Consider the following 26,611-nt stretch of genomic DNA (forward strand, 5'->3'; position numbering starts at 1 on the left):
CAGGGTTTGAGAGACACAGTGCTTACCAAGGAACAGCAGCAACAGGCCTGGGAAGATCACATTTTGGGCTGAACGACAAGGCTCACATCCGCTTCACAGGCTCTGGCATTCCCTCCTTTTATTTAAAGAGATGCAAACTAGTTTTGCCAGTAGGGCAGTTTCGAGTGCTGCAGAGGTCAAGGAGGAAGGGGTGGTGGGGTGGCAGCAGCGATCCACGGGTCTGATTTGGCTCAGGGGGCTGACGGTTGCTGACCCTTTGCATTACAGGCTTACTGTTTAGCACAGAGCCCCTGCAAGGCCTCTCACTGCCGGCCTCTCTCGCTTTTAAATCTGGTGATTTATCTCGTCTCTTCCGCTCTGGTATTTCACAGCTGACAGAAGCAGAACGCGGAACTTTATTTCAAATTCTTATTTTAGCTTTTTAAAGAGTCAGCCCTTTTCGGGGGCCATTACAGAGTCAGAGATGTCAATAATGCTTATGGCGGGGAGAGTAACAGGAGGCAGGGGTTTCAATCCATCATGGAAGATGCACCTTACTGGGTGTGTGTGTGTGCACACATGCACGCACACACAACCTTTTGTAGTAAGAGAGAGAACTATATTCCACAGCCAGGACCTTTGCTTTCCAAAATGGGATAAAAACTTTCCGTGGGCTGGGAGATACAGTTAGATTAGGAATCTCCAACCTGCGCATGCCACATATTACTTGAGATAGTCGCTGAAGTCACTGCAAAGCTGGGATAGGGAAACCTTTTCAGCCTGAGGGCCACATTCCCCTCTGGGGGCCACATGGCAAGCAGGGCTAGAGGCAAAAATGGGCAGAGCAATAAATATACAGTCATACCTTGGGTTGTGAACACTGCGGGTTGCACGTTTTCATGTTATGGAACATGCCAAACCCGGAAGTACTGGAATGGGCTACTTCCGGGTTTCGGCGCTCGCACATGTGCAGAAACACGCGTCATGCGCATGCGCGGCGCTGCGGGTTGCAAACGTGCCTCCCACAGGGATCACGTTCGCAGCCCGAGGTATGACTGTAAATCTTACCTTTGTACAAGAGATTATTTCTATATAGAGCCACACAACCCTCTCTATCCTCTGCAGAAGGCATTATCGGTCATCTTATTTTGAACCTATGGGCACTCTCCCTGTCCAATTAGATAAAACAAAACAAAACAAAAAATTCTTTCCAGTAGCACCTTAGAGTCCAACTAAGTTTGTTATTGGTATGAGCTTTCGTGTTATTAGTATGAGTTTTTGTTTTTATTTTGTTTCGACTACGGCAGACCAACACGGCTACCTACCTGTAACTGTCCAATTAGATGGCATTGATGTTTTCTTTTTTGGGGAGGTGTTAAATTTTCTGCATGTTAATTTCAGTGAATGCTTCCTACTTCAGTTAAATTGTGGACTAGAAAACTGGAAGATCATTATTAGTTCTGATCATTGTCAAAATTATCTTGTCGCAACCCTGCTCCCCCCGCCCCCAAACCGACGGCTTATCAAAATATCCCCCTTGCTTTGAAAAAAAGGAGGAGACGGGCTGTGCTTCAGATTTATATGCCCCCCCCCAAATGATTTAGGAAACAAAAAGCCAGGGAGACTCGGGTGAGGGTTTTATGTCCCTCCATGCCCAAATTGTACACTGTTAACGGCGTGAAATATTTGTTCAGCAAAACGATCAAAGCAGCACTTTGCTCTGCTGCTAGTTGGGACAGATGTGAGTTTCTGGGTTGCGAGGGGCAAATTGATTTCCATTTCCAGGAGTGCTTAGAGAACGTGATATACGGCTCTGGAGCCACCTTCCAATAGAATGTCACCGTGGGTAATACAGAGATCGATGTGGATTTCAATTTATTTATTTTTTGCTCCCTGTGTGTAAGAATGAGATTATGGGGACTGCCAACAGCAAGGGTGTAGTGCTAACCACAGGAAGCAATATATACTAAGGAGAAGGGCCCATAGCTCAGGGGTAGAGCACCTGCTTTGCATGCAGAAGGTCCCAAGTTTGATCTCCGACACCTTTAGATAGGGTCGGGAAAGACTCCTACCAATCAGCACAGAAGACGATACTGAACTAGACAGACCAATGGTCTGACTCTGTATAAGCCATTTTTCGTATGCTCCTCTCTTTTCTTTTGAGAATGGACAATAGCTCAGTGGTCAGTCATAGGATTTGCACGCAGAAGGTTGTAGGTTCAATCCCAATGTCTCCAGGTGGGGCTGGGAATGACTCTAGTTCAAAACTCTGCAGAGCCACTGGTAGATGCATCATTGGTTTGACTCTGTATAAGGCAGTTCCTGCTGTCCTTTCAAACTCATTCATTCCTAATATGGCAGACATGGGCACCTTGCTGCCTTGGATGAGAAAGACAGGAATGTTCTACCTGGAGATGCTGGGGATTGAACTTGGGGCCTTCTGCATGCAAGGTAGATGCTTTGTCACTGAGCTGTGGCCCTTACCTGGTGAAAAGGATTGGCAGGGGGTTCAGCCCTGAGAGGAATCCCACATGATTCAAAGTGGAATCCCACACAATCCCACATGATTCAAAGTGGAATTCAACACCCACAGGATGTGACTCCATGGGGAGTCAGTTTTAACAAGAACTATTATGAATAATAATAATAATGATAATGATAATGATAATGATAATAGAATCATGCAATCATAGAATTGGAAGGGATCCCGAGAGTCATCTAGTCCAAACCCCTGCAATGAAGAAATCTCAATTAAAGCATCCATGACAGATGGCTGTCCAACCTCTGCTTGGAAACCTCCAAGGAAGGAGAGTCCACCACCTTCCGAGGGAGACGTTCCACTGACAACTCTTACTATCAGAAAGTTCTTCCTGATATTTAGTCGGAATCTTCTTTCTTGTAACTCAGTTTGGGTTCTACCCTTCAGAGCAGGAGAAAACAAGGTTGCTCCATCTTCCATGTGACAGCCCTTTAGATATTTGAAGATGCCTATCCTATTTCCTCTCAGTCTCCTCTTATCCAGGCCAAATACAGTGGTACCTCGGGTTAAGTACTTAATTCATTCTGGAGGTATGTTCTTAACCCGAAACTGTTCTTAACCTGAAGCACCACTTTCTTAACCTGAAACACCAAGCCTCCTGCTGCCGCCGCGCCACTACTGCACAATTTCTGTTTTCATCCTGAAGCAAAGTTCTTAACCCGGGGTACTATTTCTGGGTTAGCGGAGTCTGTAACCTGAAGCGTATGTAACCTGAAGCGTATGTAACCCGAGGTACCACTGTATATCCAACTCCCTCAATGGCTCCTCATAAGACTTGGTTTCCAGACTTTTGATAATCTTGGTCACTCTCCTCTGCACAAGTTCCAGCTTGTCAATATTCTTTTTAAATTGTGCCCAGAACTAGACACAGTATTCCAGGTGGGGTATGACCAAGGCAGAATAGAGAGGTACTATTACTTCCCTTGATCTGGACACTTTACTTCTGTTCATGCAGCCTAGAATAATATTAGATTATTATTATTATTTTGCTGATGCATCACACTGTTGACGCATGTTAAACTTGTGGTTTGTCAAGACCCCTGGATCATTTTCACATGTACTACTAGCAAGCACTAGTAGTCTGGAGTAGTTTGTCTTCCTTTGGTCGCCACCCTGCACTCAGCTCTCGCCTGTGGCTCCTAGCGGTCAGCATGCAACAGCAGCAACACCCTGGGAAATGGGTCTCAAACCTTTGGTGTGTTAGAGACTCCCCTGGCATGTGATGACAGGCTCAAGAGGATTGAGCAGTTGAGGGGGCCCAACAATAAAGAAGGTGGTTACTGCTTGTGCTGCAGAGGGAAACGAGGGGCAGATGGGCATGTCAACCTCAGACAGTAGCCTATCTAGTAGAAGAAAAACTGATCCTAAACCTTCACTGCCTTTCACCTATATTCATTTGTGAGAAAGCCTATGGACAAGTTTTCGGACAGGATGAGTGACTTAAAGTGAGGAACCTCTATCATGCCCAAACACCACATAATAGTCCTGAAGGTTAGTCCTCAGGACATTAAGTCAGCTAACCCTCCCTTATTTTAATTACTTTTGAAATTGGGATGAATTATGACTGAGGTGATCTGTACCCCCCAAAAGTTGATATTTTTGTTGTGCTTTGGCATTCAGCTTTTTACACAGATACCACTCAGTATTTGGCTCTTTAACAGCTAAATTCTGTGATTTTAATAGCTGTTGTTCACCCCAATTCACCCCACCCCTGAAAGCCTTCGAAGACCACATCCTCACCAATAAATCTAAAGCATTCTTATACCACTTTAACAGTCATGGCTTCCCCCCAAAGAATTATGGGATCTGTAGTTTGTTAAGGGTGCTGACCCCACAGGCCTAGAATTCTCAGCACCCTTAACAAATTGCAGCTCTCAGGATTCTCCAAGACCTTTAAAAAGGTATAAGAGTACTTTACATGCATGGTGTGGATGTGACCTAAGTCAGGAGTCAACCTAAGACAAAAAAAATGTATGCCTGCTTTTCGTCCAGTGGTATGAGATCAGAAGCCAAGACTTCTCACATCCAGGTGGCAAATAGTGCCCTCAAACAAGGAGGCCAGATCCTGCCTTTGCTACTCCTGACATCTAAAACGAGAAGCTTTTTGAGTTGGAGGTGTTGAGGCAGAGTCCTCTAGTGCCCAAACACCATTGGTTCTCATCCCTTTTAAGCTTACTCTCCGCAAGAAGCCCCCCCCCCCGCCCCCTTGTTTTGGAAGAGATGATAAATAAATCAAATTGCACTAAGCAGCCTTTCCACAGTTGCGATCGGGCTCCTTTGCCACGTCTGCACCTCATCAATCACGCCATTGTCTGCTTGAGAGCCGAGCCTTGTAAATGTCATATCCACTCAAGCCCAAGGAGAAGCGAATCCAAATGCAGCAAAGGAGTTTTAATTGGATAGTGTAATTAAACTGGGGAGGGGGAAGAAAGAAAGAGAGAGAGGGAGAAAGACCCAGCAGGCTGCCTTTGACAGGATAGATGAAGCCCCCCTTTTAATAGGGCTACAAACATATTTGTTAAAGAGGGTGAGGCAATGAATGGTCTCTTCCTGATGGTGCTCTGGAGCACTCTGTGTGCACACACACACACACAGAGAGAGAGAGAGAGAGAGAGAGAGAGAGAGAGAGAGATCATTGCTGAATGGATGTGTCTAATAAGCTGGGGTCCTTTTGGGGTGTCTGAGAAGCCGATGGGCACACCCGCTTGGAGCAGCCTGCTATACGATAGAACTCCCAGCTCAAAAGCAATGGGGAAAGCCCATCTTTAGGAATGGAGAAAGCTACTTCATACTGAATTGGGTCCTTAATCCAACTAGCTCAGTACCATTTGCACTTACTGACAGCAGGTCTTTAAAATGGACTCATCAAAGAAAAGCCCTGGAATGGGTGACGGGAGACGAGAGTTTTGCCGTGAAGCTCCTGCAGCATATGATGGCACCATGCCAAGGGATAACAGCAAACGTAGGAAGCCGCCTTCTACTGGGTCAGACCACTGGGTCCATCTAGCTCAGCACTATCTACACTGACTGGCAGTGGCACTCCTGGCTTTCAGGCAGGGGGCACTCCCAGCCCTACCTGGAGATGCCGGGAATGAACGTTGGACCTTCTGCATGCAAAGCAGATGATCTGCCACTGATCTGCAGCCCGTCCCAACTTTGCCTGCATACCTCATCCACCATGCCAGTGTTGGCCTTGCTCTCAAGAGTAGTCAGGGGTGGAAGCTGGCCTTTCCCTGGGTCTAGAGGGAGAAAGTGTTTTAAACAGAGGAAGTGGTTAATCAAAGGAAGACATGAAAGAGAAAAGTTAAGAGCCTCTTGGGACTTAATTCTGCAGCCTCCATGCCAGTGCAATTTCAGAGTCTGGTTCTGGCCCAGAAGGAAGAGAGGGCTTTTGAACATCTCCACACCACCATTCAATAGCCACAGCTCATACAGTGTGTGTGGCTGGCATTCCACATGGAAGCAGAGTACTGTCAAGACACAGAATGTGCTTTCCTGACCCCATTTTCAGTAACTATCTTCGGTTTTATCAGGAAGCACACAATAGCTGCCATGCTGTGTCTATGACCATGCATTGATCACTCTTCTGCTGTGGTTGGTCCCCATCAAGGCTATTAGGCTGGAAGAAGGGGAGCCCAACAGCAGATGGCACCAGAGCCAATTCTAATTTTGTTGACATCCTCCTCCAGGTTTGAGTTATAAAAAAGGCATCACTGAGACCTTGACTCTGCAATCCTATCCTCCAAAGAAAGACATAATGGTGGCACACACGACTTCCCTGTTTTATCCTCACAACAAGCCTACGAGGTGGGTTAGGCTGAGAGATTGCAACTGGTGTAATGCTACTTGGTGAACTTTGTGGCTGAGCAGGGATTTGAATCTGGGTTTCCCCACTTCTAGCCTGACACTAAACACAGAGCCATGTCCTAGAGGGACATGAGCAAACACTTTGCTGAAGTTAAGCAGGCCCAGATCTGGTCAGTTTCTGGATGGGAGACCACTTGGGAACCCCATTTGCTTATTTACTGATTTTTATTTCTGAATTTATAAAATGCTCTGTGTTCAGAGGAAACCCCTAACAGAGTACAGAAACAGAACTTAAAATTAATGATATTGAAACAAGAATTAAAAACTGCCGGAATGAAACAGACTTAATTTGAGAAGGACTGGGGCAAAAAGAAGTTTTCAACAAATGTCGGAAATGCTTCTGTTCTTAGGGATGCAAATGTAGCAAAGCTTCCTATCACTGATACTCAAAGGTGGCTGAATGGAAATCCAATAAAGACACAACAAAAGCAATAAATGCAAAATGGCATCATTAAAATGTAATCTAAGAACCCAACCATCCTAATCAGGAACATAAAGCATTTAAGGAAGTCTAAAAAGGCCCCGTTGACACAGACATCAAGTCTTAGGTACCTGATGAAAGGTGAGCAGAGAGGGAGCCAGATGGATGTCTCGTGGGACTAACAATGCTCTGAATCAGGCTCCCCCAAGCTGGTGCCTTCCAGATGTTTTTGACTACCATGCCCATGCTGGATAGGGCTGATGGTGATTCAAAACATCTGGTGGACACTGGCTTGAGGAAAGCGCTTCAGCATTCTGTGTCACAGGAGAAAAGGTCCTGTCTCTGGTGCTGACAACAGCAGAATTCTGATTAGGACCTCAGACATGGATCTCAAGACTCAGGCAACTTTATAAGCGAAGAGGCAGTGGCTGCGATGATGAGAATTTATCCATTTTTCTACTCTGTGCTTCCTCCCAAAGGAGCCCAGGGCGAATACATCAATTTCATTAAAAAGCATTCTAGAAACAATTAAAAACATTTTAAAAACAATTGAAAGCAATCACATTCTCTAAGCCAATGATTTAATGGTTGCCAGGAGCAGCATTTTTCAGAAGCCTGGACAAACAGGAATGTTTTTTAAAATCTCCCTGAAAGCTGATAATGAGGGAACCAGACAAACCTCACCAAGGGCGGGGGGGGGGGCATTCCACAGATGGGGACCCACCACTGAGAAGGCTCGTTACAGGCCAACATCACATGGGCAGCCCCTTGTGGTGGCACAACCAACATGGCCTTAACTGCTGACCTCAGGGTTCAAAATGTTGGGGAAGGTGCTCTTTTAGGTCCTTTGGTTCCAAACCATTTAAGCTTTGTATGCTAGGACTAAAACCTTGACAGTTCACTGGCAAGTCAGTGCAGCGCTTTCAGGACCCATGGAAACTTAAATAAATAAACAGATGCGCTCAGCAAACAAAACATCCTGTTGATTTCTGGGTCTGTGTCCTAACATAACCCCATTTGTAAACTCTCAAGGGTGATGCTATACCCAATGTGTTCAGCCCAGGAAACGAAGACACCTTTGGCTGCAAATGCTTACCGCATCTCAAAAACAAAGGCTAAAACAAAACAACAGCATTTGGGGGCCTGTTAATTTGGCTATCACTTACAAGCCAGCCCGGATTGTGCTGGAGAAAGCTATTTTCGTGGAGATGCCAAATTCGACGGGAAAAAGGACTGACTCGTGTAGCAACATCAATCAAAACGTCGGCCCTCTTGGCAGCTCTCGACAGTGAGGAGGGTTCAAAGGTTGCGGGATAAAGGAAAAGGGAGGAGGGGGGTGGCAGCATAGGAGAAAGCTGTGCTCTGGTTCAGCTCTAATATGCCCTAGCTGGAAGTATTGTGCGGAGGTACCTACCACCCCTCTGCTGTATTAGGCAGCTTTCATTAATCTTCTCGCCATCTTCCTTAACTAGCCATGCAGAACCGCTCGATAGCAAGACACATAATGGGAAGGCCCCTGCGCCTATTACCAGGTTAACATTCTGTTAAGCCCCAGCACAACAATGGAACAGGAATCGAAAGGGAATCTTAAAACCGTGAGCCACAATCCAGGCAATTAAATTACAACTTGGGAGCCACCAGTGTACATGTGTGGGGCCCTCAGAGGGGTGTGTGTGTGTGTGTGTGTGTGTGTGTGTGTGTGTGTGTGTGGAGTAGAGCCGCTGGGGAGAACGGAAAGTATTACTGCCAGAGAATGACGAAATTCCATTTAGATAGAAATTATTCTATTAATGGGGATGGGGCTGCAGCTCAGTGGCAGAGCATTGTATGCGGAAGGTCCCAAGTTCAATCCCCAAAGACACCTCCAAGTAGAGCTGGGAGAGGCTCCCTGCTTGAAACCCAGGCAAGCTGTCAATCAGTGCCAATGCAGAACTAGATGGATCAATGGGTTTGACTCAGTACAATGCAGTACTTGTACTGTTTAATTCAGCCCCTGTATTCAGAACCAGAAGGCCCAAAGTATTCCTTTCTTTTCAAGTGAACAGCAACAGCAGTGCATTTGCTTTCCATGGGGACGGTCTCGGGTTCAAGCCCTGGCATCTCCAGGTTGGGCTGAGAAAGACTTGCTGCCTGAAACTCTGGAGAGCTGCTGTTACATCAGCATAGACAGTGCTTGGCTAGATGGATCAATGGGCATGACTCAGTACAAATAAGTTTCCTATGCTCCTAAATAAGTGAATTTAGTAAAACAATGGGGAGGGAAATGGTTGACATGGATTGGGTTTTTAATGCTCTTGCCACCAAGCTCAATGCTTGGCAACCACACCGCTGGCTTCTGAGGTTGGTGGGTGGCACTACCGTGCGGTTGCCACAAGTTAGAAGGCTGGGAGAAGCTAATGCAGAAGAATAATCATTATTGTGTATCATTCTCAAATGCCTAAAATGTTTTAAGCGCTATACAGAAGATAAATAGACAATCCCTGCCTGCAGGCTTGCAGCCCTTCCAGATAACCTGTTTATGGAGCCTTCATCCTGTTTTGTTTGCATAAAGCTTATACAGAGGTTAGATTACACCCGGTCTTTATTGAGCATTCATCCTGATTCGCTTGCAGGATGTTTACATGTCTTCCCATTCACCCCACATTTTCCAAAACTGCAAAAAGTCTGGTATTTTTGCGCTAAGATGCAAAAGTGGAGGGCTTTAATCCATTTTAAATGCACAAATCTAAAGTTTTGGTATGCAAGCATGTCACTCCAGAAAAGTACTAATTGTCTGCAATCTCAGAGACACGACACACACAAAAAAGGGATGTGGAGGAATGAGATAAACAATCTTGAGCACCAATCCTTAAAGTAACATAGTTGTTCTGAGAATTCTCAGCAGGGGTGCAAACTTGAATAAAATATTGGGGTGGGGTTCCAGGTAAGCCCCACCACATCACACCCCATTTGAATGACAATGCTCATCAACTTTGGGGGGCAGCCCCCTCAAAAAATTTAGGGTGGTTGAGCTAAGGGACCTTGGCCCCTGGAAGTTAGCTTCTATGATTCCCAGCTTGAATGGAAACAGCTTGAGGAGGGGCCAAATGGTAGCTGGTCTCTCAGCTTAACCAATGGGAGAGGGCCTTGCTCTCCTGCCTCTACCTCTGCTGCAGCTGAATGATAGAGGAGGGCCCTCATGCCTGGGAGTTGTAGCCCAATAGCACCTGGAGGCTCTGCCCCCATTCTGGCTGGATGCTTGGCCCAATGCAGTAAGGCTCTTGTGGTGCTCCAGGTTTGAAAGGAAACAGATCTGGAGGCCAAACCCTCAAGAATGAATCAACAAAGCAAGTCACTCATTTGAACACTTGGTCAAAATGGCTGCCCTGCAGAAACTCTGCTAATCAGGTAGCCTCAATTTTTCAGCAGCACAACATGGCTATAAGCCATAAGGACTATGTTCTCCCTTCACAGTCAGAGGCGGTATCCCTCTATATACCAACTGCTGAACATCACAGGGAGGAAGGGTGCGGTGGGATTCAGGGCCTCTCAGAGGCCTCTGATTGGCCACTGCAAGAACAAGATTATAGACTAGATGGACCACTGGGCTGATCCATCAGGGAACTTCTAATGTTCTTAACTTAACATCCACACAGCCTTCATTGGTCATGTTCCATCCACAAGAGTTTTTTTTTTGGAGGAGGCAATGGCTTGAGGAACTGACTCCCGACCTGTCTCCTCCTCAAACAATGTAAAGAGACATTAAGAGAATCAGATTTCCTTTAAATTACACTATTGCCAAAGGACATAATTGTATTAAGCTTATTACGTTGCTTCCTTTAGACTTTATATTATGTACGCTTAATTGAGATACAGGGCTCTTTTTTGGCAATAAAAATGGTAGCTCCTTTATTAAGACTTAAATCTTCCTCGTTAACGACAGGACGCTTCCCCTCAAGATTCAAAACCTGCAAAATCTTTTGTGATAATCAGATGGTGGTTGATTTAAACAAGCACTTTATAGATATGGTGTTTTGCAAGATTCTAATGGGCTTGGGGTTTTACAAGCACCTCTCCCAGTGTTTGAGTTCAAGCAGCCAGATTTATATGGCAAATAAAGATTCAGAACCTTGAGCCAGCCTAGCATAAGAGGCAGAAACATTCTCAAAGGCCAATTAGGAGCAGAAACGACTTTGACACAGCCCTGTGCATCAGGCCATCTTCAAGCTGCCAAATTATTCCAGCAGGCAACAATCCTATCCTGGGTCCCATGGAAATCTGAGGGCTGACTGGATCAAGAGAAGCTTGGAGCGTTGGAGCTGGAAAACCAAAGGGAACATCCTAGACGGATGGGGAGGTGCAATTGGAATCCCAAGAAGTGTTTGATTCTGGGGAGGGGTTCTACTCTGAGTAGGGCTGAGTGCTGGATACAGCCCTACGTCCACAGACACCCACATTTAGGAGATGTTTCTGAAGGGTATTCTCTGGTGATCAGGGTAGAGGAAAGAGGTTTGTGTTATTGAAATCAGAAGTTGACGCCTTTGGAGAGGGAGTCTCTTTTTAACAAAAGAGCAAAGGCGTCTTTGTACAGTGGAAGTGCAGGACCATCCGTTTGTGACACGTTCCAGTGCACCTCGGAAAGAGTAGATGGAGGATGGTTGTGTTACAAGAGATAAAAACATGGAAACAAAATATATTGCAGAACTCAAAAACCGTTATCTCCCCCTCAGCCTCGCTCCCTCTGCCATAATTCATTTCAAGGAAGCCCCAGGAATAATTTTTGATGTAAACTCTGCAACAAACATATATCACGTTGCTGATAGGATCACAGGCAAACCTAGGGCTATGAAGAAAGCATCATTCCTTCATCCACCCAAATAAGTGTTATAAGTGTTACTTCCCCTCTTTAAAGGTTCAAAAGGGACTCATTGAAGAAAAAGCCCCAGAATGGGTGACAAAGGACCTGTTTTGCTGTGAACCTCCTGCAAGGCATGATGAGACAATGCCAGGGAATGTCAGCAAACAGATGGCTTCCAATGGGTCAGACAATTGGGTCCACCTAGTTCAGCAGTGTCTACACTGACTGGCAGCAGCTCTCCAGGATTTCAGGGAAAGAGCACTCCCAGACTCACTGGAGAAGCTAGGGATTGTACCTGGGACCTTCAGCATGGAAAACAGAGTATCTGGTAATCTACTGAGTTACAACTCTTTGCAGGAACACAATAAGTTGCCTTATACTGAAGCAAATCATCACTCCATCAAAGACAATATAGTGGTACCTCGGGTTAAGTACTTAATTTGTTCCGGAGGTCCGTTCTTAACCAGAAACTGTTCTTAACCTGAAGCACCACTTTAGCTAATGGGGCCTCCTGCTGCTGCCGCGCCGCCGGAGCACGATTTCTGTTCTCATCCTGAAGCAAAGTTCTTAACCTGAGGTACTATTTCTGGGTTAGTGGAGTCTGTAACCTGGAGCGTATGTAACCTGAAGCGTATGTAACCCAAGGTACCACTGTATTGTCTACACTGTATGGCACAGTTTCCCCAGGATTTCTGACAGCGGTTTTGCCCTGGATATTAAACCAGGGGTGTTCCACATGGTAAGCACGTGCTCCATCACTGAACTCATCCTTTCCTCATGCAAAAAGTTTTTAAAATCTTTTTTCATTATTTTAAAACCATAAATATCTATTTTTGTTACATTACTTGTAGTTAATTTTTAAAAAGTTATACAAAATTTAAAAAACTACAGTGCTATCAAACAGTATACATAAACCATGTGCAGTTATAGATCACTGTTGAACGAAAGCATAAAAATATTTTGAGGTGTACCCAAAGAGAAATTAAAACTGAATGGATTCACCTCCAGGCTGAATTTCCTAAGGCGCAAAATGCATCTTTCCTCAACTCAAGCTGCTATTCTTCTGGGCAAGGATTCTTGACTTAAATTCCTCCAGGAGTTTGAAAAGGACGCTCTTTTCCCATCTGTGTGGGGAACGATGTACAGTGCAGTTAAGACCAAAGTTCCTTTCAAGCCATGTGCAACCTCCATATGCCGCTTAAAGGTCCCCAGAGATCCTTCTGACATTACAAAAAGGCGAATGAGCCAAAGTGGTCTAGCTAGGGACCGGGTCCTGGACCCCAAGGATGCAGGATTGGCTAGATCCTGAATAATTATGTTGCACAAAAGTTTGATTGTGGAGGGTGACCTGGTTGTTGCTTAGAAAAGAGCCTCAAGATTGTAGGGAAGACAACATGGGTGGGATTCAAATAGCTGCAAGCTTCACTCCCGTTCCCTGAGAGCTTTAGGCACAGGAAACCAGGAAAGTGGAATTTAGGGGCCTGTGCACTGTAATGCTTGGGAGCGTGGGGGGTGGGGCTTCTGGATCTTGACTCTGTCACTTTCTCTCATTATTTATGTATTGCAGCTTCACTTAGGGAACAATCCCCAGTAACTATTAATTTTCTTTTGTTTATTTAGGGCATTTGTACCCTGTTCTTCAGGCAAAAAGGTTCCTAGAAAGATGTATAGTCAAAATAAGACAGTCCCTACTCATAGGTTTACAATCTAAAGAAGGGGGGGAAAGTCTAACGCATGTCAAAATGAAAAAAATGTACGTCAAAATAACTATTTAAACTGTGAACTATAACAAAAAAAATCACATGTTCAAATCCTGTGTGTGTGTTTATGTGTGTGATTATCCCACTTCCCCCAATAATAATCAAATCAAATCAAATCATGAGAAAATAACTGTTTGGTCATGCACATTTCATACAAAGTTGTATTTGTATTTATCCCTCAAGCTTCTATTCCAGGGGCACAGGTGCTCCATAAAAAAATAGAACGAGCCCTGCTGAAAGAGATGCAAAGGTCCACCCAGCCCAGCATCCCAGCTCCCAGCTCCCAGCCAGTCAAATGTTTCCAGTCAGGCCACCCTCTGCTTTTTAAAAAGCCGTCTAAATCTGGGACTGTGTGGTCCCATTTTATAGGAGTGAATTCCATAGCGCAATTCTGTATTCTGTGAAGAAGTACTTTTTCCCTGTTGGATCTAGGATTTATCCAACTAAGAAAGAAGGCATAAAATCCCATCCTGTTGCATTGGATGAGACCTTGATCTATTTCATATTATTGACGGGGAGATAATAATTTATTGGTCCACTTTCTCTGCCCTATGCATGTTACTATAGACCTCTATTCTCTCCCCATTTAGTGATCCTTTTTTCCTAAACGATGGGTTACTTAACTTTTTGAGCTAGTGGGCACACTGGAATTTTGAGGAAGTGCTATAGGCACCAGTTGCAAAATGGCTGCTGTGTGTGTGAGAGAGAGGGGGTGGTGGGGAGAGACGTAACACAAAATGGCTGCCATTGGGGCACAGAGAAGAGGCTGAGCCAGAGTGACAGGAACAGAGCAGAAAGAGCGAACAACATCTCACTGTGGATATCTAAGGGGGTTTTTACTGAGACTTTTTTGGGTGCCACAAGAGGCAGTAGCTGCACACTGGTGCCCACGGGTACTATGTTGGCAATACCTGTCTAAGTTAACTAGATTGAGCACACTGGGGGTAGGATTTGTTAGATTAGTATCTTCTGCCTTCAAGTACATAATAACATAAGGGTGCTGGCACAGAACGGCAACTGAGTCCACTGGAGAAATGAATTCTTACCCTACCTGCCTGCACATACGAACTGTCAGGGCAGGAATCAGTTTGTTTGCATTGTGGGACACCTACCAACATCCATACTTTGTTGATCGTTAAGGTCTTTGGCCCTGCTGCCATTGCTGCCTGCTTACCCACTCTAACCATCTGACCCAGAGGAAGAATGCTCGTGGGCGCAGTTAGGTATCAGGCCCTCAACTTAGTGGTCTAATGCCACAGGGGCAGGAATACTTCTGAATACCAGTTACTGAAAACCAAAGGAGGGGAGTGTATTCTTGTGCTTAGGTCCTGTTTGTGGGCTTCCCCTTGAGGAATCTAACTGGACACTGAGAGAACAGATCCTGGACTGGAAGGCCATTGATCTGATCCAGCAACCAGGCTCTGCTTACGTTCTTATACCCAAACTGTATTGTTTCAGTTGTGAAACATACAATTAACATTTGCCATCACCATCATCATCATATCCTGAACATGTCCAGTTTCACATTTTGAATTCACTTTAAATCGGAATACATTCATGATTACAGAAATGAAATGAGTTTTGCTTCTGCTGCTAAATGCAGTGTTCCTTTGCAGCTGCATATTTACCGTATTTTTCGCTCTATAAGACGCACCAGACCACAAGACGCACCTAGTTTTTGGAGGAGGAAAACAAGAAAAAAAATATTCTGAATCTCGGAAGCCAGAACAGCAAGAGGGATCGCTGCGCAGTGAAAGCAGCGATCCCTCTTGCTGTTCTGGCTTCTGGGATAGCTGCACAGCCTGCATTCGCTCCATAAGACGCACACACATTTCCCCTTACTTTTTAGGAGGGAAAAAGTGAGTCTTATAGACCAAAAAAACCGGTACATGCCTTGTGGTTGATGCCATATACAACACTAGGTGTGAGATGGAGACATAGGTTGTGGGGGTGGGGTGGGTGGAATCTGTGCTGGACATAATTAGGTCCATAGGCCAGAGGTTCCCCCCCAGTGCACTAAAGGATGAGCCTGCACAGATCACCAGATCACACAGCACTGCATTTATATCCCATCTTTTCTTCAAGGAGCTAAAGGGGTGTGCACGTTTCTCCTTGTTCTCATTTAATCCCCACAACAGCCCTGCAAGGCAGGTGAGGCTGAGAGGCAGTGATTGGCACAAGGTCACCCAGGGAGCTTCATAGCTGAGGGAGGATTTGAATCCTGGTCTCCCAGGTTGAAGTACAGCACTGTAACTGCTATATGACATGGACTACACTGGAATTTGGCTGGCAGGGTTTGGCTGGTGCGGGGAAGCCTTTGAGGGGAGGATATTTGACTGTTGGTTTGATTTGATTTATTGTATTTCTATGCCACTTTTCATTCAAATGAATCTGAAAGGAGCTTACAAACAATAAATAACAATAATAGAACATCACAAATACAGCATAAGTCCTATACAATAATTAACAAATCGTTAATAAAACAGTTGCAATCTATAAAATACTGCACTATTAACAAAACAGTGACTAAAAATGAGCTAAACATCACAATTACAACAAAAGGCATATTATATGACTGAGAAATCAATGTGGCATTTATAATCTATAAAACAATAGGTTGGATGGGCAGGGGTGGATGGAAGGGAAGTGAGAAGGGGCTAGGAGGAAACAGGGAAGATAGGCAGGATACTCACTTGGGCTCTTTTCTTCTGCAAGGTCACAAGTGCAGAGGAGCTCACAATCGATGGAGATGGGCTTCTGCTTAATCCAGAACTTAGTGCTGGCTTTCTGATTTGTTACAGGATCCACCTCCACCTTGTCTCCCGAAATGCCTAAGGGCCCAGAGACAAAAACAAGCAAGCAGGTTTTTGAGCAAGCAGGTTTACCATTCCCTGCCCCCATGTTTGTGTGTGGCCTTCCTGGTGTTTGCTGGTTTCAATCTGCCTTACGCTAACTCAGACCACTGGTGTACCTAGCTCAGTATTGTCTACACTGACTGGAAGCAGCTCTCCAGGGTGCCTGGCAGGGGACATTCCCAGTCCTACCTGGAGGCAACAGGGGCTGAAGCTGGGGCTCTCTGCATGCAAAGCAGCAGCTCTACCACCAAGCCATGACCTTTCCCTATGTATGTTCGGGTACACTGTTATTTGTGGGTTGGCTTTCGTTTTGCTCTTTATCCACTATGCTGCATATTTGCTTTCACATGTTGGGTTAATCTACCATTCTCGCCAGTTTGGCTATTGTTGAAACTGGAGTTCCGATGTTATGAAACATTGATCTGCACTTTTTATTTCTGCACTTCACCCAGAGAGAAGAGGACATCTTGGAAGGAAGCCCGAAACTCTTAGCTATATATCTATAATATAATAAAACATTAATATAATATAATATAATATAATATAATATAATATAATATAATATAATATAATAATATAAATATGCTGCCTCCTGAACAAAGTCTCCAGTCTGGCATGTTGAGTAGTAATACAGTCACTGTATTTTCACCCCTTTGAATTTCACTGGTGAATGAACAAAGAAAGAAAGAAAGAAAGAAAGAAAGAAAGAAAGAAAGAAAGAAAAGGAAGCAAATCTTAACAGCCACTGCTTCCTCCAAGATGCCAAAGGAGCTAACTAAGAAGTTAATCTACCCTGGGAGAGGCTCGGTAATTTATAACAGATTCTATTATGGGTTTCCCCATCCCTCCTCTCCTCGAAAGCAACAACCTTGCTGTGCGGAGCAAGAATGGACAGCATCTCATTGCTTAACTTACAATTACAAGGTTTCTCCTCTGACATGAGTGACCAAACCTCTCTATATACTTTTTCATAGTGGCAGCTGTGCGGGGAAGACTTAAAAGTAATTACATTTTTAGGTCATGAGTTATAGGTCAAGGTCACGCTGAAATAGGCAAAAGGAATAAAGAGTATTTAAAAACAACATGCAGGGGAAGCTGTTTCTTTGTCTAAAGGGGGCGGGGGAGTGAAAAAGCAGAGAGGTTCTTTCCCCAGCTCTCTCTCAGATTTTTTTTAAAAAAATATATGAGATTATTCTGAGATCATTTTTAAAGGAAGGAAGGGAGAAGAAAGGGAGGTCTAAGAAATACAAATACTCTCCTTCTGCCCCCTCCCAAATCACAATCTCTGGAAAATATAACCCCAAACAGCACAAAAGATATAGCAAAATTATCAAGGGGCTTGAGGCAAAACTAATGTGTTTTGCTGCAAGAGCCTAACCTGGCTCTTCATACAAAAACACACAGCTGTTTCCTAGCCCCGATCCATAGCTTCTTCATGCACACAGAGAACTCTTGGTAAGCAAGGACGTGTCCCCATTGCATCTATAAACAAAACTAAAAATGGAGAATATGGTGAATGTCAAAGCCCCTCAACGCGATTCCACAGTTCACTAATGCACTGGAAAGAAAAGCATTCATTCCACCAACTTCTAGTATTTTACATGTCTACTGAAGAATCAAGCACTGTTAAGTTCAATTAGACTTTGGCAAACCTTCCTAAATTTGCACTTTGCAAAACAATGCACAAACCCGAAGACAGAAGTCCTTTGAAATTTACACTTCTCTGAATTTCGCAGTGCAGTTCGCTGGCCAAATAATATATACGAAAGAGCATGTGCTTCAGGAAGGTGTGCGTATAAATGCATTATATCAAGGGAAATTGTTTTGCAAAAAGTTTGCATTACATGCAAATGTGTGCATTGATAGGGGGAATTCACACTAAAATGCTGACCCCAGTGAGTTTTATTTTTTACTGTTGATAAGGAGTGCATAACAGAAGCCTTCAGCACTGGTCAACAGCATTAAATTTATGACCATGATTGGTAAGCTAGCATTCACATTTGTTGACACCAAATCTTGTGTAATCAGTTCAGTATCAGTTCAGTAACACTGCCAGCATTTTAATTTCACTTCAGTGCTCATTTGTATGAGCTTTTAATATGGATAAAATAGGAAACTGCCTTAGACAATTGGTCCATCTAACTCACTATTGCTTACAGTGACTCTCAGAGGCTTTCAAGGGTTTCAGGCACAGAACCCCTCCCAGACCCACCTGGAATTGCTGGGGTTGAACCTGGGACATTCTGCACGGAAAGTAGGTGCTCTACCACAGAGCATTTCTTATAAAAATTAACGTAAGATTCTAGCACTCATGATTCTAAACAAAGGGCTGATTAAAATAAGAACACAGGAAGCTGCTGTAGAATAAGCCAGGCCACTGGTCCATGTAGCTCAGCACTGGCTACACTGACTGGCAGTGGCTCTCCAGTGGTGATTCAGGCAGGGGTCTTTCCCAGCCCTACCTGGAGATGATGGGGATTGAACCTGGGCCTTCTGTAAGCAAAGCAGATGTTCTACCACCGAGTCCCAGCCCTTCCTCATAGGAGTTGCGGGAGCTAGTGCATCAGGGCCTTCAAAGCTCCTTCTTCCTAGTGCCCTTCTGGCTCCTATTTCATCCTCTCACAATAAGCAGACAGGAACCTTGTGCAGTGACTTTATGAAGTCTGCTGTGCAAGCCCTGGCATGGCAATGGGACTGGGTACATGGCACACACAGTTGTTTTCAGGTGCCTGGCCGGGGGGGGGGGGATCCAACTTTTAGGTTAGGTTATTGCAATGTGTGGGGCTGCCTATGAAGACAGTTTGGAACTTCAGGTGGTGCACAATTGGGTGGCCAGGTTGCTCACTGGGGCAAGATGGTTGAGCATATTACCCCAGTCCTGGCCTGATTGCACTGGCTGCTAATTAGTTTCTGGGCCCAATTCAAAGTGCTGGTTTTGACCTATAAAGCCTTAAACGGCTCAGGACTGCAATACCTCAAGGACAGCCTCTCCTCATATGAACTGACCCAGATCATCATCTGAGGCCCTTCTTCATGTGCTTCTAATGCAAGAGGCCTGGAGGGTGGCAACACAAGAACAGGCCTTTTCTGCAGTGGCTCCGTTTGTGGAATGCTCTCCCAGGGTGGCTTGCCTGGTGTCTTTGTTATGTATATTTAGGTAGCAGGTGAAAACATTTCTCTATAACCAGGCCTTTTTCTGATTAAACATTCTATGGGCTTTTAAATGTGTTTGTGGGAGCAGCATAATTGGTTTATTTTTGTTTTATTATGTGTTTTGTGTTCTCATTTTGGGTTTATTTTTATGTTGTGAACTGCCCCATGATATTCAGATAAAAGGCAGCATACAAATTTAATAAATAATGATAATGATAATGATAATGATAATAATAATTTGCTGCCTCTCTTTTTCTCCTACAGTTCCACCCTCCTAACACTGAATAATGTGTGATTTCCTGAGCATGCAGAGAACTTCCTATTATTCACTGAAAGTGCTGTTTGTTCACTACTTAATGATCAGCACACACTCCTGAACTTGGGAAACAGAAGGAATTACCAAAGAACCCATTAAAAAGGGGTGAGTTTATCATAATTCTCCTCTTCACACATATTATATCTCCTTTCACTCTATGGCAAGTTGGTCCTTTCATCTGTTTCAGATGAATGTCTTAAGAACAGCGGGAACTCACCGGAACTCAGTTTTGGCACCTCTCAGGTGGGTTCCATTGCCATTATAAAAGAACAATTGAGGCATTCGTGGTGGGTTTCGGTACCTCTTTTTCTAGAAAAATAGCACTGCTTAAGAATGAGTTCTATGGGACACGGGTGGCGCTGTGGTCTAAACCACTGAGCCTTGGGCTTGCCGATCAGAAGGTCGGTGGTTCGAATCCCTGTGATGGGGTGAGCTCCCGTTGCTCGGTCCCAGCTCCTGCCAACATAGCAGTTCGAAAGCACGTCAAAGTGCAAGTAGATAAATAGGTACCACTCCAGCGGGAAGGTAAAAGGCGTTTCCATGCGCTGCTCTGGTTCAACAGAAGCGGCTTAGTCATGCTGGCCACATGACCCGGAAAAACTGTCTGCGGACAAACATTGGCTCCCTCGGCTAGTAAAGCGAGATGAGCACCGCAACCCCAGAGCCATTCACGACTGGACTTAACTGTCAGGGGTCCTTTACCTTTTTTAAATAATGAGTTCTAGATGTGCAAACTCTCTCCTGGAGTCAGTTCCCATGAAAAAAAACCAGTACCTATTTAGTATCCACAGACAATCTGTTCTTTGGGTATGACAACTTCCTCCAGAGATTTTCAAAAGACACCTTCACTCAGCCCTTTGAAGTCTTCCAGCATTAGGAATACTGATGTTATCTACTCTTTATGGCTGCCTTGCAGAGGAGCTCACCCCAGGACAAGGCAGCTTTGTTGTCTCAGCACCATGGAGAGTTCCTAGTGAGCAATTTGACCTGGCAAGGTTGGAAGTGTACCGGGGCCCTTGGAGCCTCTCTGACCAGTCCACTTTCCCTTGGCTCCTCCCCCTTTGCTGGGGAACTGTCAACTCTGTGACTTCTTGGTCACAGACTGATCTGGTGTTTTCATAAAGTTGTGGCTGGTTGTCTGATGCATGCAAAGTTATCTGGTAAGTACGGCAAAGGTTCCTTTTAACTGTACAACTGTGAATTTACAAGCAGGTTCTGCTATTTAAATGCTTGTTATGGGAATATTCACATATCCGAACACAATTAGTACCCAAGCTTGCTATGAACACCACAGATTCGAATATCCAGGCAGCCAGACCTGTTTGCAATACTGTAAGCAAATAAGCAATCTTAAACTGGAGGAAAACACTAAACCCGGAAGTGACCCAAAAAGTCACAAAAAGGGATGGTTCAGAGCGAGGGCAGAACTGGGTGTTTGCAGGCTTTGTCAGTGATGTTTCAAATCTACTGCATTTTTCTGTGTATAAGACGCACCCATGTATAAGACGCCCCCTACTTTTGGGGACCCCAAATTTAGAAAATGGGCATATTCACTATCCGTGTATAAGACGCTCCCAGATTGTTAACCTTATTTTAAAGTAAAAAACACCTAGTCTTATAACGGAAAAGTACGGCACGTGATTTCACTTAAACGCGCGGTGCCTTGGAATGTAACTCCCAGCATAAATTGGGATTTGCCTGTACCAAACAAGATGCACTAGCAGATTCTATGTGTTTTAAGGGCCCATTGGCAGACTCTCAATGTCCATGGTTTGTATCCAAATCTAGGATTGGTCTTGGACTGTGATTGGCATGTGTACAGGTATCCATCAGAGATGATAGGATTAAAAAAAAAACAACCCACAGAGGCTTAGCCTTGTGGGCCAGGATTCTTATTTTTTTCTCTATCAAATGCTGAGGCCACCAGAACGACACCAGGTTAACACCCATGAAATTAATGGATCTGAGTAACTCAGGTTCCTTAATGCCAATGGCTCTGCTCTGAGTAGAAACAAATAGGAGATGGCTAAACATCCCAAGGCGGACTTTCTCTGCTCTTGGTTTGGGGGAGGGGGAGCATTCCTTCGACCTGTCTGCAAATAGACCCTGCTGCCCTATACCACAAATGGGTTTTGTGACCTACTCACCAGGTGGGCGCCATTACAGGGATGGAGCAAGGTGGCAGCCACCATTGCCTTTTAGCCGCTCCCTCTGCTGCACCTACCCAGCTCATGACAAGCTGGCATGAAAGAGAAACCGGAGGCAGGAGGAACAGGTGACCTCCACGCGTGTTGTGTTAACCTTAGCTCCTGCGGGCGGCCAAATGTAGCGTAACCCTCATTTGGAACCTGACCACTGCAGCCGAGCTGGGAGCAGCCCCGCCAGCAAAGGCACTGCGCATTTCAATTAATCAAGTGGTGCAATTTGTCACCCGAGCACCCACCCCTCCCATCCCAGATCCCATATTTCAATTACGCACGGTGTCAAGAGCCCAAAAGGACGCCGGTAGTGTGTGAACTAATAAGGGGGAGAGAGAGGAGACGCTGGATTCTCTATCAGGAGAGAAGCTTCCTTATTAGAGCATTTCACTCTTGGCAGACTGAGCATCAATTGTCCAATAAATAAATAAACAAATAAACAAATCTACATATCTCCCCTGTGGAAATATTACTAGCAGCTGTTGGCTTGACGTTAAAAACTTCTTCCTATTTTTTGCCCAGCTGTGGCGCAGAATGAAAAGGCACAGCTACTTTATAATGGAAACAAACCACAATACTTTTTCTCTCATACATCCTCTTTCTTCAATAGATTAAAAAACAAATACAAATAGTCCCTGTGGGCCTTCTCTTCCCTTTATTAAAAACAACATAAAAGGCAAACAGCAAAAAAAAAACCACACAAAAAAACATTTCATTCAGTGCCACTCCAAGAATTCGCACAGAGTGGAGTCAATATTGTTAATGCACCCATGTTAATTTGATAGGATTTGTCAGGTAACTCCACTGGAAAATTATATAAAACTGTTCCAGATGAACAGATGATAGTGACATGAATTAAAGTGATAGAACAATAGTGGAATATAAACCAGAAATGACACCCAAAGTGGCTGTTGATTTATTGCCATCCTGAGTCTGGTTCTGGGTTTCCATGTATATTAGCACTACAAATCTGGGTCCATTTAGCCGAGAGATGCTCATACATACATCACCGACTCCTGCTCCAAGCCAAGGTCACTTCTGGTTGCATCAATCTTTTCCTACGGAGGCTACTTCACACACACACACACACACACACACACACACACACACACACACACGAATGAAGGCAGAGACTGTAGAGCCACCTCGGATGTAGCAAACTCCCCTCTCTCGCTCCATTTCATCTTTCCTTTATCATGTAAAATGCACTTTAAACTTCCTATTATTTTTATCTGCAAATTGTTGCTGTATACCCCATCTATTATAACCGTTATCGTCGCATCGCTCGCACCTCCTCGCTCAGGCATGGATCTGCAGGACCACGCATCCTTTGTCAATTCCGTTCCCACCCCCTCTTTCTCTCCCCCTGCATCATTTATTGCCACCCCCCACCCTTTTGGGGGGCATTTCCACAATGCCGAACACCCCTGTATTGTTTCATCAATCCTGTAGCATTTGGGGGGATTTGGCTGGGTTTGCACTATGCCGAAACCTGTGTAGTTTGATCAGTTCTGTAGCATTTTTCTTACGCCTGGCCCTAACCAAACAACAAACAAAATAGCAGCCTCATACCAAATAAGAGGGTTGGTCCATCTAGTTCTGTTCTGTCTAACCTCACTGGCAAAGGCTCTCTAGGATCCCAGGCGGGAGACATTCCCAGCCCTACCTGGAGTTGATGGAAATTGCACTGAGGACCCTCTGCATGCAAAGCAGGTTTTCTGCCCCAAATATTACAATCATTGTAGTTCAGTTGAATGAGCCAATGAGATCTGGGATAAGTTGCACATGAACAGAGGCTCATGCTGTAAACGGATCATGGAAAGCAGGTGCTCTACCACTGAGCAATGTTAGTTCCTGTAAAAATGGAGTAAGATTCTAGTCCTCAGGATTATAAACAAAGGGCCGATTCAAATAAGAACGAAGGAAGCAATATCTGGGATACAGCAATGTCTGAGTGTCTCACCAGACACAGGAGGGCAATTTAAGGCATAACGAATAGAGACACCTTCCAAGAAACATGGACCCCTTTCTTTAACTATAGACTTAGTTGGTCTTTAAGGTGCTACCGGAAGGAATTTTTTTATTTTGACTATGGCAGACCAACACGGCTACCTATCTGTTTCTTTAACTATGTTAATGACCAAAATCAAGTCCTTATTATACCTGCTCCATTTTCTCAGTGGAGAGGTTACGTTAAGTACCGTATTTTTCGCTCCATAGGACGCTCCTGACCAAAAGACGCACAAAGTTTTTAGAGCAGGAAAACAAGAGAAAAAAAATCTGACTCAAATGTTGTACTAAGCTATTTAAAACAGCAAAGTGTGTGGCTCCTGTCCACTTTGCTGCTTTAAAGCGAGCCACGGTATATAATGAAGAGAATGGAAAAAGGACAGACATTCCATTATAATGCAGCTGTTTTCATTATCACTGGGAAGTCCGTATTGGCAACAGTCACAAAAACTAAAATTTGAGCATTTTACTGTTATTAATCAAGAATATTAATAGTCAGGGAGAGAAACCAGGGCTGTGCAAATGAGAAGTGCTTGGAGTATGGAGGAACAGCAAAGAGATCAAATGATTGTGCTCCAATTCCTAAATCTCTGAAGTTTTCTCAAAACAGGCATGGTTCTTTTGAAAGGAAGATTCAAAATGGAGTGACTGAGCAAAGAACAGAGGAGGAAAAGAGGGCAGATAAATAGCTTCCATTCAATACCAACACAATGTTTTTGGTTTAGTATAGGTGGACTGTACTTGTAAGAATTTGTATAATGAATTATAGATTTGGAGTGGAATATCAGTTCCTCTTTTCAGCAATAAAGATTAGCTGCTAGGAACATGGTCCACACACAAACACACAGGATGTCCGGTTATAGTTGTGCAGTTTAAACTGTTCCTGAGCCAGATGCCTGCTCAGTTTTAGCTGAGCTCACTATTACTGGTTTGTGGAGATGCTTTGCATGTATTTATGACTATTTCTGCAAAACTGCTACTTGAAGAAATCCCCAAACTTAATATTTTTAAACTTCAAATGAAGCTCAGAATCCAGTTAGGCAATCCTCTGCAGTTCAATTAGGAGGCACTGAGAGACAGCAATTTGCTGCTCCCCACCCCCACCCCCAAAAAGCACCCCAGGAGCGTGGGGCAAAGGCGCACAGCCTTCCCTCTGCTTGCAAACCTTGTCGGGGCTTCAGCGGAAAGCAGAAGCTGCCGGCAGAGCAGTGTGGTTCCTCCCCCCACCCCCAAAGAGCAGCCCAGGAGTGCACAGCCTCCCTGCTGCTTGCAAACGTTGCTGGGGCTTCAGGGGAAAGCGGAGGCTGCCGGCAGAGCACCGTGGCTCCTCCCCCCACCCCTAAAGTGCAGCCCAGGAGCGCAGGGCAACAGCGATTTGGCTCCAGGGACCACACATTCGCTCCATTAGACGCACAGACTTTCCCTTACTTTTTAGGAGGGGAAAAGTGCGTCCTCTGGAGCGAAAAACACGGTAATAGGTTTGAACATTGAATGTGTGAATTAATGTCTAAAGTCAATGGACAGAACAAACACTACTAGATGTAATGCTGGTTATTGTTATTGTATTTGTTTAAAAACCAATCAAAATTGTTTTTACGGTTTTGTTTGTTTATATATATATAAAGGGTTTAGGAAGCTGCCTTACAGGGGGAAGATATGTAGCGGTGCACGCAAGCTGAGAAGGAATATGGGGCTCCAGTTTGGGAATTCCAATCTGAGACTACCCATGGTGAAAACTGAAGAAACTTCTAGCCCCTTGCAGTTTATAGTATCCTGAAGAAAGCTCTGGGCTGCCTGGAAAACTGATCGGTTTGTTGAATGCACCCTGTTGTTGTTGTTACAACAACGACTACTCTTTTGCCTTCTGCGAATATGCCCCAAGGCATTGCAACAAAGAGAGTTAAAAACAACATGGAAAATAAAAGCAGGGTATTTATTTATTTTTGTAACCAAACCTGAGGGGTTGTATCCAACCTCTTGAAGTTAATGAGCCTGAGTAGGTCAAGTCCATTAACTTCATTGTGTTTACTATGAGATAGAACTGGCATTGGCTGCAACCCTGCATAGAGAAGATGCCTGTGGCAGAGACCTGTTTGTCCACCTAGGAAAACTTGTTGGAACAAAAATGTCTTCTGTTGTTTCCCCTTTATGCTGCGAATGGTGTGTGTGTGTTGAATGCCTAGATCCCCCTCCAATTCCAATAACCTAAAAAACCATAGCATAACAACCGCACCAGTTTCCATCCAGTGTGGCCATCTGCTTCTATGATGATTGGCAGGCAGAGTGCAGAGGAGATGGCCAGCTCTCTGCTCTCACGGCGCATGCAGGGGTTGTGTACAGGGGAGCAGTAATCTCTAGGCAGCCGCCGCCAATTGAATATATTTCACAAAACCAGATTAAATTAAAATTATGAGGTTAAATCTTATTTACTGCATTTGCATCACACCCTTTTTCTCCCAAGAGCTCAAGTTGCCATGAATGCTTTTCCCCACTTGCCATTTTATCCTGATAGGAACCCTGTGAGGTAGGTTAGGCTGAGAGGCAGTGATCAATCCCAGGGCCACCCTCAGTGAGCTTCATGGCCATGTGGGGATTTGAACCCTGGTGTCCCAGGTCCTAGTCTGAAACTCTAGCCACCACACTGGCTTTAAAATACACAAGGGGTTTACGAATCTG

The 26,611-nt window shown here is 44.6% G+C and overlaps 1 protein-coding gene across 16 annotated transcripts in view; it reads right to left on the reverse strand.

The window, feature by feature from the left end:
- Window positions 1-26,611, reverse strand: part of MAPKAP1 (MAPK associated protein 1) — a 180,283-nt gene that overhangs the window by 12,954 nt on the left and 140,718 nt on the right. For 9 of the 16 annotated variants that reach the window (XR_014521597.1, XM_083485910.1, XM_083485904.1 and 6 more), the window contains one exon: window positions 16,097-16,234. Coding sequence is in view for 8 of the 16 variants with exons in the window: in XM_083485910.1 (XP_083342036.1) it covers window positions 16,097-16,234 (138 nt within the window). In the remaining 8 variants the exon portion in view is untranslated. Of the gene's footprint in view, window positions 1-12,645; window positions 12,768-16,096; window positions 16,235-26,611 lie in introns of all 16 variants that reach the window. The other 7 variants (XR_014521594.1, XR_014521595.1, XR_014521596.1 and 4 more) reach the window with 1 other exon arrangement.

The sequence above is a fragment of the Podarcis liolepis genome, assembly GCF_965112155.1.
Source record: "Podarcis liolepis genome assembly, chromosome: Z".
In the NCBI taxonomy this organism is placed as follows: Eukaryota; Metazoa; Chordata; class Lepidosauria; order Squamata; family Lacertidae; genus Podarcis; species Podarcis liolepis.